The 23,330-nt window shown below is 38.7% G+C and overlaps 1 protein-coding gene across 2 annotated transcripts in view; it reads left to right on the top strand.

Moving 5' to 3' along the window:
• The first annotated feature begins 15,905 nt into the window (after positions 1-15,905).
• The window catches only part of TRAM1 (translocation associated membrane protein 1), a 38,961-nt gene continuing 31,536 nt past the window's right edge, over positions 15,906-23,330 (top strand). Inside the window, exon 1 of one of the 2 annotated variants that reach the window (XM_074278855.1) lies at positions 15,906-16,475. In XM_074278855.1, coding sequence (XP_074134956.1) covers positions 16,353-16,475 — 123 coding nt within the window. In that variant the 5' untranslated portion in view covers positions 15,906-16,352. The remainder of the gene's footprint in view (positions 16,476-23,330) is intronic. The other variant, XM_074278856.1, reaches the window with a different exon arrangement.

Below are 23,330 nucleotides of genomic sequence, written 5' to 3'. Positions count from 1 at the left end.
TCCTAGAATGCAGGAGTACCCCATTGACTGACCAGCTAAAGTATAGCTCTTCTTGAATGTCTGAACATGTGTCTATAAATAATAACACTGTAAAAAACAAACTTGAAATTTATAACAATTCTGATCAGTAAAATGTTCAACTATGATTCCAGAGGACCAATGATTAGCAATTGGTGCTACTCACTTATTTCAGATAGATGGAATTAAGGTATAGAATAAGATAGACATACATACATATCTATATGTATGTGTATATACATGTATATAATATGCATATACACTATAAATATTTACAGTATATATGTAATATTAACATACATATACATACACACATGTATGTTTGTGTATCTTATTTTGAATTACACACACATGTTTCTGTTTTAGGTGAAAGGATTGTAGCCTCCAAACATAAATTTTCCAGGTCAAGAAAATGAGTATCTGGGTTATACTGACATCCCAGCAAAGAGTTTTGAATGTCCATCCATTTCTCACAATTCCTCTCCCGCTTTAGAATTATTTGGTTTCCACATTCTTTTCACTCTGGCTAATTTTTTTTACATCCCACTTCATAAAAGTCTATTAACCCATGCACAGATCTCCTTACACAGGATGGATAATTAATCTCTGAATTCTCTTCTAATTCTCCTGACAGGGCTGGGGCTGTACTAAGGAGTGAAATTATCTCCAATTGTAACTCACTTCCTCCTTTTTTGCCAATAATCCTTCTAAAGTAATTTTATTTTCCCAGTAAGCTATTATTCCTAACTGCAAAGCAGCTCTAATTTTTATTTTACTATTTCTTGTCCTCAAATCTCCATCTACTATTAATTTTTGTACTTTAGGATATGACTGTTTTCAAAACTTTACTATATCACTTTGAAGTCAAATAAGTTCAATTAAAATATCTCACTACTTTAAGCAAATATAATTTTATTACTGTGCTTGCTCCTCTACCAATCCCTTTATGATTCCATAGTTATACAGAATTTTTATAACTAAAATATTTATAAGCAAAATAACCAGTCTTTGACCAACATAGTGATGTAAATTCAGCTAGATATTGTTCTTAGATGACAAAAAATTAATCTTTCAGTGACCCATACTTAAAATTTGCCAAAACAAAGAATTAGAAAAGACCCCAGAGGCCAATCCTAGCCACTCAAAAAATATCTCTGAAATATAACATAATAAATGGTCATTGAGCTTTTAAGACCTCAACTTAAGGGGAAATTAACTAATTTCCTGGGCAACCAATATCTGTTTGTTTTGTTGACAAGACAACTGGGGTTAAGTGACTTGCCCAGGGTCATGTCTGAAGTGGGATTTGAACTCAAGTCCTCCTGACTCCAGTGCTTGTGCTGTATTTACTACTGTATATAGTTGCTCCAAGGCAGTCAATTTCATTTTTAGACAGCTCTAATGGTCAGGAAAATTTTTCTGTATCATGAACTGATATCAATGTTCCTAAATTTTCTATTATTGCTTCTACAATTGAAGCAAGTACAAGAATAATCCTTCTTCCACAAATATTTCAAAGTAACTATTATGTTTTCACCTAAGAATTAACCATCCCCAGATTCTTCAACTGATACTTGTATCTTTTTGAGGGTAATTATTTGTCCTTTATAGTAATAATCAATTATTGATTAGGATCAGGATTTTTTCAGAATTCTATAGGGTGTTCAGTCTCTGAAGGACCTTGCTGATAATGAGATTGAATTACCTTTTTTCTCAATTTTGTTCAGATCCCACCCAACCATACATGCAATTTAGAAATAACAAGCAATGTCTCTCTCTCTCTCTCTCACACACACACACACACACTCACAAAAGTCCTTCTTTAGAGAAGATTCACCTTTCATTGTAATATTCTTTCTCTCTTATTTTCTTACCTACCCTTAATCACTGAATGGATGGTTGCCTCTGTCAGACTGAGACTTGTTAGATAGAGACCTTAGATTAAAAAGGCCAAGGTCTTCCACTACATCCAAGGCCATCTCTAGCCATCCTGATCTATATGTGCCCAATGGCTCTAGAAGAGAAAGTGAGACTAGTGACCTTCCACAACCCTTCCTCATTCAAATCTATTTCCCTTTCGTGTTATGGTATCACTTCCCTAAAGTCATGGTTGTCTTCCAAAAGAACTGCCCTCTAAGGACTGGGAAAAATAGCTTGTTTTCTTTGCTTCCTTCCTCAATATCGTGGGGTTGGAGGCCAGGTATCTTTCTTAAGAACCTTGCCTTAAACCCAAAGCAAACTGGCTCTCATTGACTGGCCTACAAAAGATCCCCACTTGGCCAACCCCATTTGGTCTTTTGTTTTTATTTTGCCTAATCGTCACAAGTGAATGTAAATAGCAATTGCTTTTGGTCAGAAACCCTGATTGTCTTCCTCTCCCAAATAATTCCTTTTATTTTTAAACTAAGTCTATTTTTTTTTCTTTTTCTTTGAGTATTTTAATAGCTTCTTATTTTTCCAAATACATGCAAAAATAATTTTCAGCATTCACCTTTGCAAAACCTTGAGTTCCAGTTTTTTCTCCCTCTCTTCCCCCATCCCATAGACAACAAGCAATCCAATATAGATTAAACATGTGCCATTCTTCTAAACATATTTCCATATTCATTGTGCTACACAAGAAAAATCAGATCAAAAGGTAAAAGAAAAAAAATGAGAAAAAAAAAAAAACAAGCAAATGACAACAAAGTGAAAATCCTTTGATTCACATTCACTCTCCATAGTTCTCTCTCTGATTACAGATGACTCTTTCCATCACAAATATATTGGAATTTGGTAAGGTATGGAAATCCTGTCGAGAGAATACAGAGGCTACCTAGACCTTTGGTGCACAATAAGTTTTCTGCCACATTCCAGAAATGCCCTTGTTGAGCAAGGAGCAGTGTGATGTGTATCATGGGAAAGGGTTTGGTCTGAGGGTCACAGCACAGTTGCTTGTAAGCAAGGATGCTTTGACAGGGCCTCTCGCCTGTGAGTGGGTTGCTGAAATGGCTGGACTGGCTCTTCTCCCATTGGCAGATACCATACATATGTAAAGCCCGTGAGCTGCTTCTCTGAATGGTGATGGGGATTGTTTTCTGTTCACAGGATGATCACACTTGCAAAAATGTATTCAACAAGGCTGTATGGCATAATAAATTGGAGCTCTTTTCACACTCTTTGAGTCTCTGGCTCATTCATCTTGCCTCTGAAATCAAAGGGCTCTAATACTTTGAGCTTTCAATCAAGACAGCTGCAACTGGAATTGCCCTGAGTCACCTCATTGTTGAAAAGAGCCCAATCCATCACAGATGATCATAGGTTTATCTAGTTCTGAAAGAGGGAGGTTGAAACTAGTATAGTTTTGCTCTGTTTCTTCTTTACTGACTTCTCTAAGATTTTGGATACTATACCATTTGATACATGTATGTTTAGTATTGATATTTCTTCTTTATCAATGGTATCCTTTAGCAAGATATAGTTTCCTTCCTTATCTCTTTTAATTAGATCTATTTTTGCTTTTGTTTGATCTGAGATCAGGATCACTACCCCTACTATTTTTACTTCAGCTGAATCATAATAGATTCTGCTCTAGCCTTTTATCTTTACTCTGTATCTATCTCTCTGCTTCAAATATGTTTTTTGTAAACAACATATTGTAGGATTCTGGCTTTTAATCCAGTTTTCTATCTGTTTCCATTTTTATGGAAGTGTTCATCCCATTGACATTCACAGTTAAGATTATTAGTTCTGTATTTTCTGCCATCCTATTATTCCCAAATTATATTTTCCCTCTCCTTTCATCTTTTCCCTCCTTACCAATATGTTGCTTAGGACTACCATCTCCCTCAATCTGCCCTCTCTTTTTTTAGTCTCTCCCCCCCTTTTTATCCTTTTTACTTCTGCATTCCCTTCTATTAGCTCTCCCTTTTCTTTCCCCTTTCCCCTCCTTCTATAGGGTGAGACAAGTTTCTATACCAAACTATGTATGCATGTTATTTTCTCTTTGAGCCAAATCTGATGAGATTAAGGTTCAAATAAATGCACATATCCTCCTTTCTTTCCCTCTTTTGTGCCTCTTTATGTGGCATAATTTATCCCATTTTGCCTCCCCTTTCTCCTTCTTCCAGTACAATCTCTTTTCCAATCCTAATTTCTTTTTTATATCATCACATTAAAGTCAACTTATAACTACACCTTCTAAGTATACCCCTTTCTAACTGTTCTGACAATGATACAGTTCTCAAAAATTAAATGTATCTTATAAAATAGAAACGTAAAAATTTTAACCTAAAAAAAAACCATTTTTTCCCTTTTTGTTTATCTAATTTATGTTTCTTTTGAGTCCTGTATTTGGAGATGAACTCTTCTATTCAACTGTCGTCTTTTCATCAGAAATGACTGAAAATTCCTTATTTCATAAATGTTTTTCCCCTAAAAGACAATGCTTAATTTTTCTGGATAGTTGATTTTTGGTTGTAGTCCAAGCTCCTTTGCCTTCTGAAATATATTCCAGGCCCTCTGATCCTTTAATGTGGAAGCTGCTAGGTCTTGGGTAATCCTGATTATGGTTTCTTGATATTTGATTTGTTTTTTTTTTTTTTTTTTTTCTGTCTGCTTATAGTATTTTCTCCTTGATCTGATAATTCTGGAATCTAACTACAATATTCCTTGGAGTTTTCATTTTGAGGCCTCATTCAGAAGATGATCAGTGGATTCCTTCAATGACTATTTCATCCTCTGGTTCAAGGATATCAGTGAACTTTTTCTAGATTTCTTGAAAGAGATTGTCTAGGCTCTTTTTTTCATTATGGCTTTCATGTAGTCCAATTCATAGATTCTCTTTCATGGATCTATTTTTCAGGTCAGTTGTTTTTCCAATGAGGTGTTTTACATTTTCTTCTATTTTTAACTTTTTTTTTTTTTAAATTTTCGTTGACTGATTCTTGATTTCTCATTGAGTCGTTCACTTCCATTTATCCAAATCTAATTTTTAGTGAATTGTTTTCTTCAATTAGCTTTTTTTTAAAACCTCTTTTGCATTTGGCCAATTGTACTTTTAAAGGAGTTGTTTTCTTCAATATATATATGTATATATATATTTTTTTCCATTTCATAAAATTTATTTTTTAAGAAATTATTTTCTTCAATCAATTTCTGTGCTTTCTTTTTCAAGGTGTTGGTTTCCTCCCCCCCCAAAAAAAACCTTTATAACTTTCCTTCAATGCCCTCATTTCTTTTTCCTATTCCTCTTATCTCTTTTAAGATTCTTTTTTTTTTCTAACTTTTCCAAGACAGCCTTTTGAATTGGAGACCAATTCATATTCCCCTTTGAAGCTTCATCTGCAGGGATTTTATATTTGCTGTCCTCTTTTGAGTTTGTATTCTGGTCTTCCCTGTATTCATAGTAGCTCTTTATGATCAGAGTTTTTTGCTTTTTTGCTCATTTTTAAAGGGTGAGATCTGCTCTTAGGGCACAGGGAGATTGTCCCAAGCTTTCTTTGCATGGTGACAGGGGTTTCTCACTGACTATGCTAAGGCCAGTGCTACAGGCTTCTCCACTGTGCTAGCCAAGTCCTGTAATGTTCTCTGGTTCAGTCCTGTCTTCACTGCCCTCTGAATCTCTCCTGAATGAATCCTGGCTGAGGCTTCTAGCTTATATGCTCTATACTGAGTATAAACCAATCATTATATCACTAGGAAACCATTAGTTGTTGTAAGTTTAAATCAATCATACTGAACCATGCTAAACTAGATAAACTAGATGCTTTATCAATTCCACTGACTTAATACCTTGTTTCAAGTTCAGAGTTCTGGCCCATAACATCTCCTGCTTTCTTTTGTTTTAGAACATAAGGTGGTTACTCTCCCTGACTTCTCAATGAGGTAAAAACCCCAAAAAAGGAGGTGATCATGCCTTCTCTGACTCCTCAAAAAAGGAGTGAAAACACCAAAAAAGGAGTTGATCACATTGAAAGCGCTGATGAGTGTCTCTGGAAGTCCCTTGGAAAGAAGGACCCTGTCTTCCCATATTTTGCATCATAGCCTGGATATAAGCAGCATTTGTGCCCACTGTGGCACAGCATCGTATGATCTCCTCTAAAGGAGCATCTTTGTGTAGTCCCCATATAATTCTTCTACAAACCTCATTAGAATTTCCTTAGCCAGTTGTCTTATAATTCTTGTAGCTGCATTTTTTTCCAATTGTTCATATGACAACTGTTTGCAAACGTCCCACAAAATCAGCAAAAGGTTCATTGGGACCTTGCTCTATTTTTGTGAAGGTTTCTCCTCCATCTCTTCCTGAGAGGGAGCTCCAAGCTTTTATAACAGAAGCAATTTGCTCATATGCTGCTACAGGTAATTAATCTATACTAAAGTGTCTACATACTGACCTTCACCTGCTAGTTGGTCAAAGGTGATTTGTATATTAACTCCAGTTTGCCTATTTCATTGGGCTTGTACTCTACAGAGTTCACTATATTCTGAAAGCCACAACAAGTTTTGTCCAGGTTCTAAACATGTCTTTGCTATAGATTTCCAATCACGAGGGGTTAAAATTTTGTAAGTCAAATTCTCTAGTAATATCTTAACATAAGACAACGTAGCCCCATAAAGAGTGCAATCTTTTTTCAAATCTTTGATTTTTTCCAGACCAAAAGGAGTGTATCTTCTCCTTTGTTGACCTGAAGAGTCAAACTCTTCAACCACAGGGTATGCATTTATTTTTAAATCGGATATATCCTGTCCTTTTTTTGCTTTAAGTAATGCCTTTTGTAATCTTGTCATAGACTGCTTCACAGGTGGTGCTGATTGTGTTACTGTCCTTCCCCCTTCACCTTCTTCCTCCACCCATGAAGGGTTAATTGAGGGGGGTAAGTCAAGGGATGGGGAATGCTCCTGCTGTGAAGCACCACACTCCTTAATTTAATCATCTTTGTATTTAACTCCATTCTTATCTGATTCTTCATCCTTTTCACCTAGTTTATCTGGATCCTCCCCCTCCTGCTTTTCTTTTTCCTTATTCTAATAGTTATATAATTTCTTAAAGCCAGTTGTATTAAGTTATATGTATAAAGTGTTTCTTTAGAAACTGAGTCAGGTCCATTATCAGTGTAGTATTCTCATAGTTGCTCTCCTACTAATTTCTACTCGTCTGGATCTAATTTTTTTTTCCTTAGAGAACCAAGGAGATGTGCACTCTACTGTTTCTAAAAGTTCAATGATCTGCTCCCAAGTTACAATCAAACCTTGATTTTTTTTTAATAAGTTTAACCAACCTCTCGATACATTTTCCTTGAAATGGAAAAGGCTCCTTTCTAAACATTTGTCCCATTTCAGCTGCAATACTAATTTAGCCCTTTACAAAGTTTGTACTCACCCTAATTTCACAGATGTAGGTTCTTGGTCCCAAGTTCAGGTGCCAAAATGTAATGTTCTCTGGTTCAGTTTCCCTGGGGGTCTCTGGGAGCAGCCTTCATTTCAGTTCTGTAATCACCACATGAGTAGCCAGGGGTAAAATTCCAAATCCTTTATTATCTCTTTCAAAGTCTTGTCTCCTTTCCTGGGGCCCCATTAGCTTTTTTAGAGGCCTATCTCTCTCCTTGGTTCCAAAAGCTTGAGCTCTCACCTGTCTTCTCTGCCCTCTGAATCTCTTCGAATGAATCCTGAGGCTCTTAGCTTATATGCTTTACACTGAGTAGAAACTAATCATTATATCACTATATCACAACCATTATTGATTGTAGGATTAAGTCAATCATACTGAACCATACTCAACTAGATAATCATTGTCTTTAGCAATTGCACTGACTTAATACTTTGCTTCAAATTCAGAGTTCTGGCCCACCACAAAGTCCCACCTGTTATGCTGGAGTGCAGGGGCTCACAATTTGCTTTCCATGATTGGGTAGATCTTGCAGGTTGTCTGGTGATCTGGCCTTCTGAACTAAAACAGAGTAATCAATGCTGCTGAATTTTGGGAAAGAGCCTCCTGCTAGATTCCTTGCACCAGGACTCCTTGTGTGCCACACCTGCATTGAGCCACATTCTCCCCTTTCTAGTTGAGTGACCTTTCCTGAAGTCCTTCCAAGATATCTTAAACTGGAAAATTATTACACTCCTAAATCCATTCAGAGGCTTAGTGTTGATTCTGAGGGGAGCCTGTGGAGAACCCAAGTAATATCCTCTCTACTCTCCACTATCTTGTCTCCACCCTTTCCACCCAACAAATCTATACTGGGTCTTTTAAAAAAGGTATCAATTTGGGCGAGGGAAAACTCACATGGTCTCAGAAGAGAAAGTGAGGATGGTGACTTTGCTCAGCTCTAAAAAACACTCACTCTTCAAGGGCCAATAAGCTCACTGCCAAGATTAGTTGGTGGCATTCAAGAGTGTCACTGACCTATTTTATTGGTAATATAATATCATTATTTATCAAATGATTAATTATCTAGAAAGCATGTCTCTTGAACTTCTTAAATCTCACAGGATAATTTTTTACTATTCTAATTGCCCTCAAGTCTCAAGTTAAGAGTCAGATACATATAATAATTAGTTTTGATCTAGAAGGGATCTTAGATATCATACAATCATAAGACCACAGATTTAGAGTTGTAAGGGATCTTAGGAGTTATATAATTCAATCCTCTAAATTTACAAAATTAAAAACTGAGTCTCAGAGAGAGTAAGTAATCTGTTCAAAGTCTGATAAATAGTAAATGGCAGAGGCAGGAATTGAACACAGGTTCTTTGGCACCAAATAGAGAATGCTTTCCACTGTGAAATATGAAGTTGACATATTTGAACATATCCAATTATCTACTTAATTTATCAGCTTCTAAAATGTAGTCTCCCAGAGCTGAACATAATATCCTAAATGTTGTCTGAAGAAAGTAGAATATGTAGAACTATCCTCTCACTGGGAGTGGACATTATGCCTCTATACAACTTAACACTGCTAGATTTGAGAAACATCAAGACCTAGGAATATAGGGACTATTTTGGAGGTCAGAAAGACTTATGTTCAAGTGGTACCACTGATACATAATAGCTATGATCGTAGAAAGACATTTAAATCTCTCAGGAGCCTCAAACAGCCCTCTAAAACTACAGGTTACAGATGAATGGTTAATCTGCATTAGTGTCTAAATCAGAAAGTTCCCTCACCAAATAGAGGGGACTGTAATGATGAGGTGCCATAGTAAGATAGCAGCAAATTCTCTGTTGTTGTGGGTACAACTACAGCCCCATCACTGCTTTTCCTTTTTTTGACATAGTTAGGTGATACATTGCTGAATTTGGAAATAGGATGACCTGAATTTGAAATTAGCTTCAAATATTTCTTAGCTATGTAAATCTAGATCACTTATCTCTAGGCCTTAATTTCTTCATCCTTATAATAAAGAAGTTGTATTTAATAGTTTCTACAATCTCTTCTAGTGCTGTTGATTCTATGAAATCCCAAGGATAGACCCCAAAATAAAAATAAAAACTGATTCATAATACAGCCTGCTAAAACTCTGATTATTTTTTCAGATGAACTGCTTCCTAGTCACTCTCCATGATCTTATGCTTATGCAGCTTACTTTTTTGTAGCCAAGTGAAAGACTTTACATTTCTTTAATAAACTTGATCATGTTAGCCAAGATCATCTTGGCCTCTAGAAATCTTTGTGGGTTTAGACTGCCATCAGACTATTAGCTATTTCTCTTAGCTGTGTGGCATCTGCAAGTTTTTATAAATATATTATATAGATCTCTTTGCAAGTCATCAATAATACAAGTAATTTTTGGCTTAGTAGGACATTTCAGAGCTTTTGCTTTATAGCAGACCAAACCCATTGTTAATTCTATGCCACTATAAGGCATCAAAGAAGGACTTTAATGGAATAAATAAAACTGTAAATGTTTAAAAATTACTCCTAAGTATAAAATTCAGAAAGCCTGTAAAGGGCTAAAGGGGATTGTACCATTAAGGGACCGGTGGATCTTCGAAGACCCCACAGCTGTGAATCATACTACACTTGAAGGAATTGCAAATCACCCTTTACTGACAGAGATGTTGCTTGTGAATTGGGAATGAAATAAATCTGAGGCAAGAGGGAAGGGGAGAGAGGTCAGAGAATGCAACTGCCTCTCAGTCTCCTGGTATTGTTATCATCCTCTCATAGGAAGGGATCTATTCTGCTGGTCAGAATTAGATCCCTGTAGTGAGCTGTCGTCTCTAGAAGCTGCCGGATCGCTCTCTGGGAAGAGATCTGCTGTGTCTACTCAAATCTTTAAGACAGATTCTTCTTCCTGTAACGAACCGTTGTCTCCAGGCAGTTGCTGTTAACTCTTGTCCAAAGAAGTGACTTTCCCTTCCTGCAGAGAGCCCCGTCAAGCCTGATGCAATTCAGAGAGTCTTCCTTCTTGAATCCTGGCTCTGAATCTCCTCCAGCTCTTATCCTTCTCCAGGTCGATCTGCCCTCTGCGCCCAGTGCTGTCTCTTTTTATCCTCCCAGAGAATGGGCGTGGGATAATGCAAGGGCTTCTGGGAAGAACCACCCCAGCCAATGAGCTTGCCCCCTCTATCAAGTCAACCTGAGTTCTCACCTTGTAATTGTCCAGAAAACCTGAATTCTCACCTTGTCACCATCCAGACAACCTCAGTTCTCACCTAGTAATCCTAACATCTCCCCCTTTCTTTTGATTTAGAACATAGGACAGTCATGACCTTGAAACATAAATCCATCAATATGGGAAGTATTACAGATAATTACATAAATGACCTTGAAACATAAATCCATCAATATGGGAAGTATTACAGATAATTACATAAATTACATAAGCATATAGTAACATAGTAACATAACGCATGCTAGAAGTATATAACATAATCAAATAATCATAAATTGAAAATTTATAAATGTCCATAAGTCCATTGTCCATTAATCTCATCTTGTGTGAGGAAGTCCAATGATTCCTGCTGGTTTTTAAAGTTCTTTAACAGTCTTCTTATTATCCATGCTCTTTCAGTGTCAGATGTTTCTTAGATCTTCTCCTTTATTTTGAGGTCTTTCTCTTTTTCTGTCTCTCTCTGATGGACAAGGTGAATATGACTCGTTGGCACCCATCTGATTCCTTTTCCTGCTGAAGAAATACAAGCAAACCCTCTCTCCCAGGCAGTTAACCTATCTAATTTCCTTCTATTTACCACTTTCTAAATCTCTTCTCATCATCTGACAATTACATTGGAGTTGTTTGCACTGGGCACAGCCCTGTTGGTTTAAAAGGCCTGTATTCTCCCCAAGTGTAATCCATTTTTGCAATCTGATTGCCTTTTGACTGACTTATCAGGTAATCCCTTTCTGCCATGTGATTGCTTCTCTGCTGATTGATTAAATCAGAGTCCTGACCTTCTAAAGGTTCTTTGGGTGTAGCATTAGCTGCCATCATACCCCAAGTCTTTTTTGCCTGGGGCCCTGGACCTGGGCTCCTCATCCCATTTCCCTGAATTATTCTACAATCTGATGCCCAATGGAGTCCTCTGTTGCATTTTGGACATGGAGTTTTAGGTCTTCTCTCACCCTGTCTTCTCACTGTATCTCCATACCTACACTGAGCTCTTAGATGTCCAATTTTTCCACATTGAAAACATCGCCGAGTTTCTCTAGAAGGCCCTTGCCTTGACAGGGACCCTGTCTTTCCACATTCATCATTGTCCGGGTGTAAAAAGCATTTGTTCCCACTGTAGCACAGCGTCTTATGATCTCCTCTAAAGGAGCATCTTTGTCTAATCCCCATATAATTCTTTTGCAAATCTCATTGGCATTTTCCTTAGCCAGATGTCTGGTCATTATTTCTGTAGCTGAATTTTCTCCAATAGTTCTTTTGACAGCAGTTTGCAAACGTCCCACAAAATCTGCAAAAGGTTCATTGGGACCTTGCTGTATTTTAGTGAAAGCCTCTCCACGATCTTTCTGTCCAGGAAGGACACCCCAAGCTTTTATTGCAGCCTTAGCAATTTGCTCATATATTGTCATGGTATAATTAATCTGTTCCGAATTCTCTCCATACTGACCTTCACCAGCTAAGTGCTCAAAAGTGAATTGTGTGTTAACTCCTATTTCCAAATTGCATCTGACTTGAATTTTACATAATTCATGAAATTCCGCAAGCCATAATAAATTTTCTCCAGGTTCCAGACATGTCCTTGCTATGGATTTCCAATCATTCGGGGTTAGGACTTCATAAGACAAACCATCTAGTAACATTTTGACATAAGCTGATGTAGCCCCATAAAGGGTACAACCTTTTTTCAAATCCTTAATTGTATTCAAATCTAAAGGTGCATATCTTCTCCTTTTTTTACCTACAGAGTCAGTATTTTCAATCACAGGATATGCATGTATAAAATCACTTATATCCTGTCCTTCTCTCTTAGCTTTAACCAATGCTTTTTCTAATCTTGTCATAGGCTTAGGCTGCTTCACAGGCAATTCTGTTTGTGTTTCTGCCTCTTCCTCTCCTCCTTCTTGCTCCACCCCTGAAGGGTTAATTGAGGGAGGAGATGGGAGGTGCTCCTGTTGCTGTTGCTCAGAATTGTACTTAACTTCATTGTTATCTGATTCATCCTTTTCACCTAGTTTAGTTGACACCTCCCCATTTTGCTCCTTCATCTCTTCCTTTAGAATAACATTTTTTAAAGCCATTTGGATTAAATTGTAGGTATGTATTGTATCTTTGGAAACTGAGTTTGGTCTGGAACCAAAGGGTAAAATGTCACAAAGGTAATTGTACTGTTCACCTAATTGCTCTCCTACTAATTTCCACTCATCTGGATCCAATTCTTCTTCCAGAGAAAAAGAAGGACATATGACCTTCACAGTTCTTAAAAGTTCAGTAATCTCCTCTAAAATTATAATCAAGCCTTGGCTTTTCATAACCTTGATGATGCTCTCTAAACATTTTCCTTGAACAGAAGGTGTTTGCCCCATTTCACTATAAGAGATTGCTGGTTTAGCCCTTAACAAGTTCCTTATTTATCTATTAGCACGCTCACTTAATCTTTAACAAAGTTTCCTTGTTACTCACGGTTCTGGGTCAGAGAGACTGAAATCTGGATGGGAGGCTTTTCCACTGGAATCAGGACCGTGTCTGGGCACCAAATTGCGAAGGTCTGGTCTAGCTCCTCTTGTCAGAAATAAGCAAAAGTCCTTGCCCCACGTGTGGACGCCAAATGTAGTGAGCTGTCGTCTCTAGAAGCTGCCGGATCGCTCTCTGGGAAGAGATCTGCTGTGTCTACTCAAATCTTTAAGACAGATTCTTCTTCCTGTAACGAACCGTTGTCTCCAGGCAGTTGCTGTTAACTCTTGTCCAAAGAAGTGACTTTCCCTTCCTGCAGAGAGCCCCGTCAAGCCTGATGCAATTCAGAGAGTCTTCCTTCTTGAATCCTGGCTCTGAATCTCCTCCAGCTCTTATCCTTCTCCAGGTCGATCTGCTCTCTGCGCCCAGTGCTGTCTCTTTTTATCCTCCCAGAGAATGGGCGTGGGATAATGCAAGGGCTTCTGGGAAGAACCACCCCAGCCAATGAGCTTGCCCCCTCTATCAAGTCAACCTGAGTTCTCACCTTGTAATTGTCCAGAAAACCTGAATTCTCACCTTGTCACCATCCAGACAACCTCAGTTCTCACCTAGTAATCCTAACAGATCCCCAGTAGCCAGAAGCAGCAGCATTCCAGAGCTGTTCTGAGTAGGCTCCTCCCAGGAGAATTCTCGTGGTAATCCTCAGGGAAGGAAAGGGAGATGAGACCCGATAGCAGGCGGCTCCTATTAACACCCAGGAGCCACTAGCAGGTGGCTAGTAAAACAAATAACATAACAGTAAAACAAGATTAATGGATCAGAACCTGTTTCTTCTATAACAATCAGAGGACTGAGACCATAACTTAAGCATCTAGGCTTCACACATATAGGAACATTCCATTTATCCAAAGGTCATATGATCAATTACACCCTCCAGAACACAAGTTTCAATTATGAGGAAAATCATTACTATTCCAAACCTATCCACTAAAATTTTTCACTCTCACGGGAGATACCACTAGAATATTTCACATACGTGCATGCGATGATCTGCCTAATTCATTGTATTGCATTTCTGACTTTCAAATCTAGAACTAGGTTTATAAAGTTCTCCAGTACAACCCTCCCCGTACTCTTTTATCCTATTCCTAGTTAGAAGCAATTTAAGAAGTCTTAGACTATTAATGCATTGGGGGATCTTTGTTGCTCATTGCAATCTGACCTTTACCATTTCCAATAACCCTTGATCTCTATAACCTACCTCCGAGACATTCCAGTAATTAAAAGACTGATTTATGTCACTGTGACTGACTTCCTGGCTTTGGTTGCTTGAGTAGGACTATAGATCTTTTAAGACTGATTTGCTTTCTCTAGTTGTTTCAAAGGTTAAAAATTTGTCCCCAAACCCTAGCTAAAGAGCTTCTATTTAATAATGACTACCACTCTTTCTGGATCCAAGCTGATAAAAACTGTACATAGAGTCTCCTAGTTATCTCCCCTCCCACCAATATCCCATTTTCCTATGTATTTGTGTATATAAATGTATTTATACATATTAACACATATAGACATACTATAGACATGTATATACACTTTTTTCTTCCAAACAGATCTCATTTCATATTCCCATATCCAAAAGAATTTTTGTATCAAAGGATAATTTGTATCAACATAAATAAAAAAATATAGAAAACAGAGTTGAAGCAAGTGAGGAATTTTCTAGAGGGAGGTAAACTGAGAACTGTGAGAAATATCTGCTGACTCTGGACAGCTTAACAAGAAGGAAAAGTTTAAATTTTGCTAATTTCAGTCTCCTCTGTTCAAAAAGGCACGGATAGGCATAATTAGTTTATATTTTCTGCCAATAAAATTAGTTGAAACAGACAAAAGGAAAGGTAAGTTCTAATTCTTAATACTGTAGAACCCATAATGGAGTCTATTGCACTGCCTTTGTTAGGCTGTAATTCACTATATTTTCAAATGTGTGTTCTTTTTGAGACACCCTTTTGCGGTTATTGCTTTTCCAGTTGCCCATTAGGTATTCATCTCTGTGGGTTCCCATTTCCTTTCTAAACCTCCCCACAGCACTTAGCACAGTACTCCAAGACTGAACAGTGCCATGCTGACAGGCTGCTAAATAAATGCTGATTTCACTCATCAGTTTCTCCGAAGCTCCGGTTTCTGGAGCGGGAACCACCTCCCAAGCCTTCTTCCTTAAGCAAAGTGAGAAATGGAAGGAAGAAGTCCTTTATATTTATAAGAATAGCATTTCTACCAAGGTGGTACTGCCCAGGCTCAGGGAGAGCTTAGGAACGTCGGAAATCAATCATAGGGCCTCCCTGCAGTGGGGCCCTCCCGCTGCGCTTCGAAGGCCTGTTTGGCTGCGGGCATGTGCCCACCAGGAGGATTCCATGTCCGTCCTCCCCAGAGCACACTCATGACATCTCAATCTGGATGGGCTCTGAATCCGTGGATCTGACGGTCAGTACACATAAAATCACGGATCCCTCGAATGATTTGGAAGGAGAGCGGCTAGAAAGGGAAACCCACACAGAGAAAAGCGTCGGTAAGCACTGCACTCTAAAGTTGCCTAACCTGGAGAAGGAAGGAGACTAAGACAAGGTGGGGCTGGACGCGCCTGCGCAGAGCAGGTTAAACTTCACCACCAGAAGAGCGGAGGTGCTGCTGGCTGTAAAAGAGCACCCATCTCAAGTAAAGCAGGGCGGGTGTCCTAGGGGCGTTTTCTCATCCTAAAGAAGACTACCGCCCTCCAGACGGCAGATGGCGCTACAGGCGAGGCTGGAGGATTCAGGCGAGAAGAAATGAGGAAAAGAACTGCGAACGTCGGAAGCCCAGAGTTTGCGCGTGCGCATTTTCAATCGCTTTCCCCTCTTCTCCTCCCCACCCTTTTTTTTTATCTTTTTTTTTTTCCCGGGTTGCCCCGGCGGCTGCGTAGTGGCTGTGGGATGGGAAGTGAAGTCCCAGCGAGCGGCTTCGGCGGGGCTGAGAACTGCAGCCAGGGGGAGGGGACAGGACGGAGGCGGTGGTAGCAGCAGCGGCAGTGGCTACAGCAGCAGCAGCAGCAGCAGCAGCAGCGGCAGTGGCTACAGCAGCAGCAGCAGCAGCAGCAGCAGCAGCAGCAGCAGCAGCAGCAGCAGCAGCACCAGCAGCAGCAGCGTCTGGCCCGAGAAGAAGAGCAAAGCAGGAGCATCAGCAGTAGCGGCGGCGCGGGAGGAGAAGACAGGAGGGGAAGGCCAGGCCAGGACAGGACAAGAACCGGCCCTCACCATGGCCATCCGCAAGAAAAGCACCAAGAACCCTCCCGTCCTGAGCCACGAATTCATCCTGCAGAATCACGCCGACATCGTCTCTTGTGTAGCGATGGTCTTTCTGGTGGGGCTCATGTTCGAGGTGAGACCGGCAGACACACACCCCCTTGCCCCGTCCCCTGCGCGCCTCCCGCCCCGCAGGGCGCTCCCTGTTCCCCGGCCGGGATTGACAGTTTCTCCTCAGCCCGGTCCTGAAGGAGCTGAGGACAGCACCCATCCCCATCCCCCAGTCTCGAGGTGCATGGGCCGCCTGTCTTCCTCCCAAGAATGAGAAGGGGGGGCGCGGCATCCTTCCCCACCGTCCCGCCGGGGAGCCTGGGAATGGGGAGCGGCGCGGAGGGAGGAGGGGAAGGGAAGGAGAAGCAGATTCCCTGGCCTCTGCTTTCCCGTCACTTCGCCGGAGCCCCTGGCGGGAAGGGGAGCTGGCGTTCTGGGGGCCGGCACCCCCTCTTTCCCTCCTCCTCCCGCCCGCGTCGCTACCACGGCTCAGTTCCTGGTTCCCGCGAAGGGTTACGTGGCAGTGAGCTAGGGGCTGGGGCGGGGGGCGGCCCCTAGTCGGAGGGGAGGGGGCAGGCGGAGGTGAGGGCCCCCCACCCCCTTCCAGGCCCCGGCCGCTGCCCGGGGAGAGGCGGGGCGGGGACCTGGGGGGCAAGAAGTTGGCCTGGATGGACGGGGAGCCGGGAAAGCCGAGCCATCCGAGCAAGGCCTCTCGGGAAATGTGTCCCCCCCCTCCTCGGGGCTGGGCGTAGGGGTGGCCCCGCGAACTACAAGCCCCATGGGGTATTTCCCCTTACAGCCCTCCTGCACGGCTGGCCGGCCGGAGGGAAACAAACGGAGACGTGTCCATCCGAGAGCAGAGCCCTGGGGGCGGGGGGGGGGGGGGGGAGGGGGCGGACTCGCGGTGGGGCCACGCCGTGTGTCCCTCCGAGGTTCTGGCCTGGGCTGTGTGTACATCACTATCCTCTCTTCTCTTCCAGCATTTTTAGCTTTGGTTTAATAAACGTTTGTCCCTCCCAATGCAGATTTCGTTCTCTGGGAAATCATCGACGTGCCCGGTGGCAACATAATCAAATTAGTTAGACTGGAACGGGTCGGAGCAAAATGATTATTGCTCCTTGCATGATTAGAGGAAAGGAAATGTTGGGACTCCAGAAGGGAGAGGTGCGAGAGACCAAGTCTCTCTCCACAGATGGATCGTTCCAGGGGCTTATTTGACTTGGCATTGAGTGTCTATTATGAAACACAATGGACTCTTAAAACTTGGCAAGGGAAGATACAGCATCTTCAGTACTTGAACTACATTTTTTAAGTTAGGGAATCAGTTTGATTTGTATGGGATCTAGCAGAAACTGAATTCATAAATTTATTTTAGTATTCTTGTGTAATCCGTCTGCAACATTGGAAAATAGTAGAAAACTCAAATACAAAAGCTTAAGTAGCAAATGGCAGTCAATATCTTGGCAATAAGGCAGCATCTGTTTAAAATATAAAAATCAAGAATTTTAAATGCTTTCCTTTAACTGCTTGTTGAGATTTTAGCAATTCTTTACCCCCTAATTGATGCCCTTTTTTTTTATGAAACCCTCCCTATTTTCTTCTCTCTCCTAATGCTCTCTGCTGGGTTTCATAGTTTGTTTTAAAATTACTTTTATGCAAATTCCATCTCCCTTCTAGGTTATGCACTCCATCAGAATAGGAGCCTTACAAATCATCCTTGAATCTCTCAGCATCCAGCACATACATAGAGACTCAAAAAATGAAATATAATAGGTTAAAGTTACTTCAAAAATTTTTAGAACTTAGATTGTTTCATTCCTAACTTCATTGCTGCATTAATTCTACATTATAAATGGAAGATTATATGCTTATTGAATATATTTAATGTTAATAATAATGCTTAGGCTTTATGTTTTCCTGCACTTTGTAGTTATTTTCTCCACTCATAAAGCTTAATTTGAAAATGCCATATTTGGATGCAAACAAGGGAGATTATTATAGTTTTGAATGTATTATAGACAAGTTTAGAAACCAGAGAGTGTATGAAGATTGGTATGGTTTCAGTCTTTTCGAGATAGCTTTCTGGTGAAAAGAATTAACCAGGATTTTGGGTAGTGTATGTACAATGAGCAATTTTTAAAAATAACAGAATTAATTTTTATTTATAAATTTGAAGGTTTTTTAATGTTAGTATGAAGTAATAAAAATGCTAAACATATTAAAATAAATTCAGGGCATAAAACTTATGTATCAGGTAAATAAGGTAATTTGTGAAAATTGTATACTGTTCTTACCATATGTTGATAGCTCAGGATTTTGAAGTGTATTATAAAAGGAAATATCACAGGATGAACATTGATACTATTAAAACAATACCAAATGTAATTTAATATTGGTTTGTGCACTCAGCAAAACAGATGAGAAAAATATTAGCATATTGAAGAGAAGTAACACATAGGTAGTTACTAGAAAGGAAGGGGAAAAGGCTTCCCCCCTTTTCCTGTATTTTTGATTTGACCTCAGCCCCTTCAGTGCTTTGCTGCATTAATCTTCCTACCCCATCCTCTCTCCATCCTCACATCCCAATACATCTTAAGTTTCTTCCTTCTTTCTGTTTCCCTATTAGTTCTTTTTTCTGTCTCTAGACATCCATGTTTGGCCCAACTTTATCCTGTCCTTAAAATTACTTCCATTGGTCCTCCTTCAAGCCCTTCAAATTATTTTCTCTCTCCTCTGCCAGACTTTAAGTGCAATCAGTGACAGAAACATCAAGATCTAACAAAATCCTGTCAAATACAATGGTCAATATTAATAACTATATTACCAAAAATAAAGGGTACATTTTTCTTTCAACTTAAGGACATACTCTTAATTCAATAGTGGCTTGTTTGGATTTTTGTTGCAAAGTATCAGTGTCCAAACAATATATTTCAGGTCTTTTTTGTTTTCGTTTTTAAGGGAAGCAAATATGGCTATTGGAATATAGGAAAAAGTGAATGTTGAAGGTAGTTTGAAGTTTATAGGATTAACATTCTCTTTCCTTCCTCCCCCATTGTTTTAAAAGACATTTATTTTCCTGTATTCTTAATGGAGGACCTTTCTTTTGATGTAAGAGCTGTCTATATTCACAACCTCTTATTTCCTCACCTGTTAGTCCTCCGATAAAGTTCTCCCACTACCCAACGGAAACTACCTTCTCCACCAATATTATTATAGTATCAGCCTAAATACTTTATGCAATGACATTTTCTTAGTTCCTATCCTCTTTAATTTCTCTGCCCAATCACATACATGTCTTAATTTCATCATGTTCAGAATGTTTCATGGAAAGACGGGCTAGACAAACACTATAAACTAGGTGGTTTTAGAACTAGTTGAATGCTAGAAACTATGAGTAGTAATTTAGTGTCATATTGGAAGAAGGCTTCCACTGGAGTGTTTAACATTTTTAACAGTGACTTCAATAAGGCATTGATGTGACACTTAATCAGATTTTCAGATGACACCAAGCTGGGAGGAGGAAGAGACGATCCAGATGTTAGATTGTATCAAATGATATAGAGACAGTAAAATGAATTTAATAAAAATGTAACATCTTACACCTAGATTTAAAGAAAAAAATCGTTGTCACAAGTACAAGATGGGAGACATAGATAATTAGTTGATTTGAAAAAAGATCTAAGAATTGTAGATATTCAAGTTAGTATGTGTCAGCAGTCTGTATGATTTTAGCTTTAAGAGAGGTACAGCATCTAGGGTTAAGTAGGCAACAGTGCTTTCTGCTTGAGTCAGACCATACCTGAAATAACAAGTGCTATATATATTATAAAAGCAGGTATCAAGGTAGGTGTATAGTATTGGGCTTGGAGTCAAAAAGATCATGTGAATCTTGACTCAAAAACTTAGCAACTGTGTGATTGAAAGCAAGACACTTAGCTTCTCAGCTTCAGTTTCTCCATCTGTAAAATGAAAATAATAATATCACTTCACAATATGTGAAGATCAAATGAGAGAACGTTTTGCAAACTTTAAAGTGCTATTGTAATACTAGCTATTATTATAAGTCAAAAAGTGTTCAGAGATAGATATCATCTTATCAGGATAAGCAATGACCTTGATTTATGGCAAAAAGACCAAATGAAGGAATTGGAAATGTTTAGAGAAGATACCTGTTTTAAAATAAAGGCTGTCATGTAGGAGAGGGATTCAATTTTGTTTGACCTCTTCCCTTCTCCCCCTCCCCCCTAGGGAATAGAATTAGAGGGCAAATTGCTAAGACTGAAATCAGCTCTAGAACAACATCCTGAGGAAGATATTCCAAAGTGGAATGGGCTGCTTTGAGAGGTATGATAGGTTCATAGGATCATAGGTTTAGTAACAGAGGTCACATAATCCAACCTTCTTATTTTACAGAAATATAAAAGTTGGAGGGCCTACAGAGGTTAAATGATTGTCAAGATCAAGAGGCAGGATTTGTTGCTGGGTTTTTTGTGAGGCATTTGTAAGGGGTAAGTCACATAGCTAGTAAGTGTTAAGTGTCTGAGGTCAAATTTGAACTCAGGTCCTCGTGACTCCAGGACTAATGCTTTGTCCACTGAACCATCTAACTGCCTCAGGATTTGAATCTGGGTCCTCTGGCTTCCATTTAACATCTAAGGCTAAACAGATAGAAAGTAATGAGACAGAAATTTGAATCTGAGTCCTCAAATTTCTCCAATCCACCCACCATTCTAGAAATCTTAAAACAGTCTGTGGACAACCACTTGAAAAAATATATTGCAGAAGGAATTCATTTGCTGATCTATGTTTTGGGTTAGTTGGTCATCAAGGTTCCTATCACTTCTGAGAATTTCTGACTATATTTACAGCAATACCTTCTGCATCATGTTATTCCCCATAGTAGTTTTGATTGATATAAGATTGATATAAGAAATTTGTTTTGTTTTGTGAGATGTTTGGGGTTAAGTGACTTGTCCAGGCTCACACAGCTAGTTAAATATCTGAAGCCAAATTTCAACTCAGATTCTCCTGACTCCAGGGCTGCTGCTCAATACACTATGCCACCCAGATGCCCCTGAATAAGCTGCATTAGTGATCTGATAAACTTTGGAGAGAAAATACCACCTGTATCCAGAGAGAGAACTATGGAAAATGAATGTAAATCAACATATGTTATGTTCACTTTTTTTTTTCCCTTTTTCTTCTGTTTTTCTTTTTTTTCCCTTCTCATGTTTTTTCTCTTTTGTTCTGATTTTTTTTTCTCCTAACATGATTCATGAAGAAATGTATATTAAAAATAAAATATATCAAACATTAAAAAAAAAAGTCACAGAACCAGTAAAGAGAGAGAGCCAAGATCTGAACTCAGGTACATTGTCTTCAAATCTAGCAGTTTTTCTACTATATCCACTTATCCAAGGACATTTTTCAAAACTCAAGTGTTTTAAGACCCTTTAAACTCTCAAAAAATTATTATGGAGTCCAAAAATATTTCATGTGGTTCATAGCTTATTGATATTTTTTCATTTTTTGAAATAAAAACTGAGTGTCATTTTAAAATAAGAATAAATAAGCCTATTCTATTTTGACATGAATAACATTTTTATGGAAAAATATCTTTTTTTTAACATATTTTTATCAATCTTATGTCTGACATAAGAGATTATCATATATGTTTCTATATTCAGGCTCTTGCAATACGTAGTTTTGGTTTAAGTACATGAAGAAAGCCCAACTTCACATAAATAGTTGGACAGCAATTATTATAGATATCATCTTAGTATTGTTTTGAAAATAGTTTTGACCTCATAAAGGCATAAGAATATCAGAGGTCAGTAAACCACACTGCCCTAAAAGAAAGAATTGGAGAATATTGTTGCAGAAGAGAGAGAAGTGTCCTTTGCAAAGGAAACAGTTCTCGGAGACAGGTATATACCCCAAAATAGAAATTAAAGACGGTAAAAGTTATTTCTTGATTCTCTCTAAGAATAAGAATAATAATCAGCAATTAAAGCTTGTTTCCCAACGGTCTTAGGCTTTGGCCATAGTCTAAGGGTTAGTACTTCAAAATGAGTTGTTTAATTCTCTTTGACCTCAGGTCACATTAATTAGCTTGGAACAGTTTAGAAGATTTAGTTAGTTCAACAAACTGTTAAGTGCCCATACAAATACAGGATCTTGTGCTGGGTCCTAAAGAATATGAAGATAAATACAATATAATCTTTGTCCTCAAGTGCAATCTAGTAACTATAACTTGGATAAAAATATAACTTATAATTATCAGGGCTAAAAAAAAATAAGTAGCTTCTTGAATTTGTAAAGGAAATTAGTAAGAAAATAACTAATTTCTAATAAGTCTTTTCTCAAAGTGTCTATCCATATGAAACAATGTAATTTAAGTGGTTTAGTAAGTGGATATTTATTTCTACCTTTTCCCTCCAATTTTAATTTCATCTGTAGCCTATTTCTCTTTTATGTCACTTACCCTTTAAACTTGCATGCTAAAATTTGTTCTAGCAGGGAATTTTTTTTAATTGAAATTTTTTATTTTCAAAACATGCAAGGATACTTTTTTCAACACTGACTCTTGAAAGACCTTGTATTCCAATTCCCTCCTTTGTCCCCACCCCTCCCTAGATGACATCTAATCCAATATATGTTAAACATGGAAAAAATATATATTAAATCCAATACCGGCATACATATTTATACAATTATCTTGCTGCACAAGAAAAATCAGATCAAAAAGTTTTTTTAAAATGAGAAAAAATAAAATTCAAGAAAACTACAACAAAAAGAGTAAAACTTCTATCTTGTAATCCATCCTCAGTTTTCTCTCTGGCTAGCTCTCATCATCACAAGATCATTGGAATAATCCTGAATCATCCCATTGTTGAAAAGAGCCACATCTATCAGAATTGATCATCATCATCATATAATC

This window comes from Sminthopsis crassicaudata, chromosome 1 (assembly GCF_048593235.1).
Source record: "Sminthopsis crassicaudata isolate SCR6 chromosome 1, ASM4859323v1, whole genome shotgun sequence".
Classification (NCBI taxonomy): Eukaryota; Metazoa; Chordata; class Mammalia; order Dasyuromorphia; family Dasyuridae; genus Sminthopsis; species Sminthopsis crassicaudata.
Note: the sequence above shows the minus strand (reverse complement) of the source record. Positions and strands in the feature narration are given on the sequence as shown.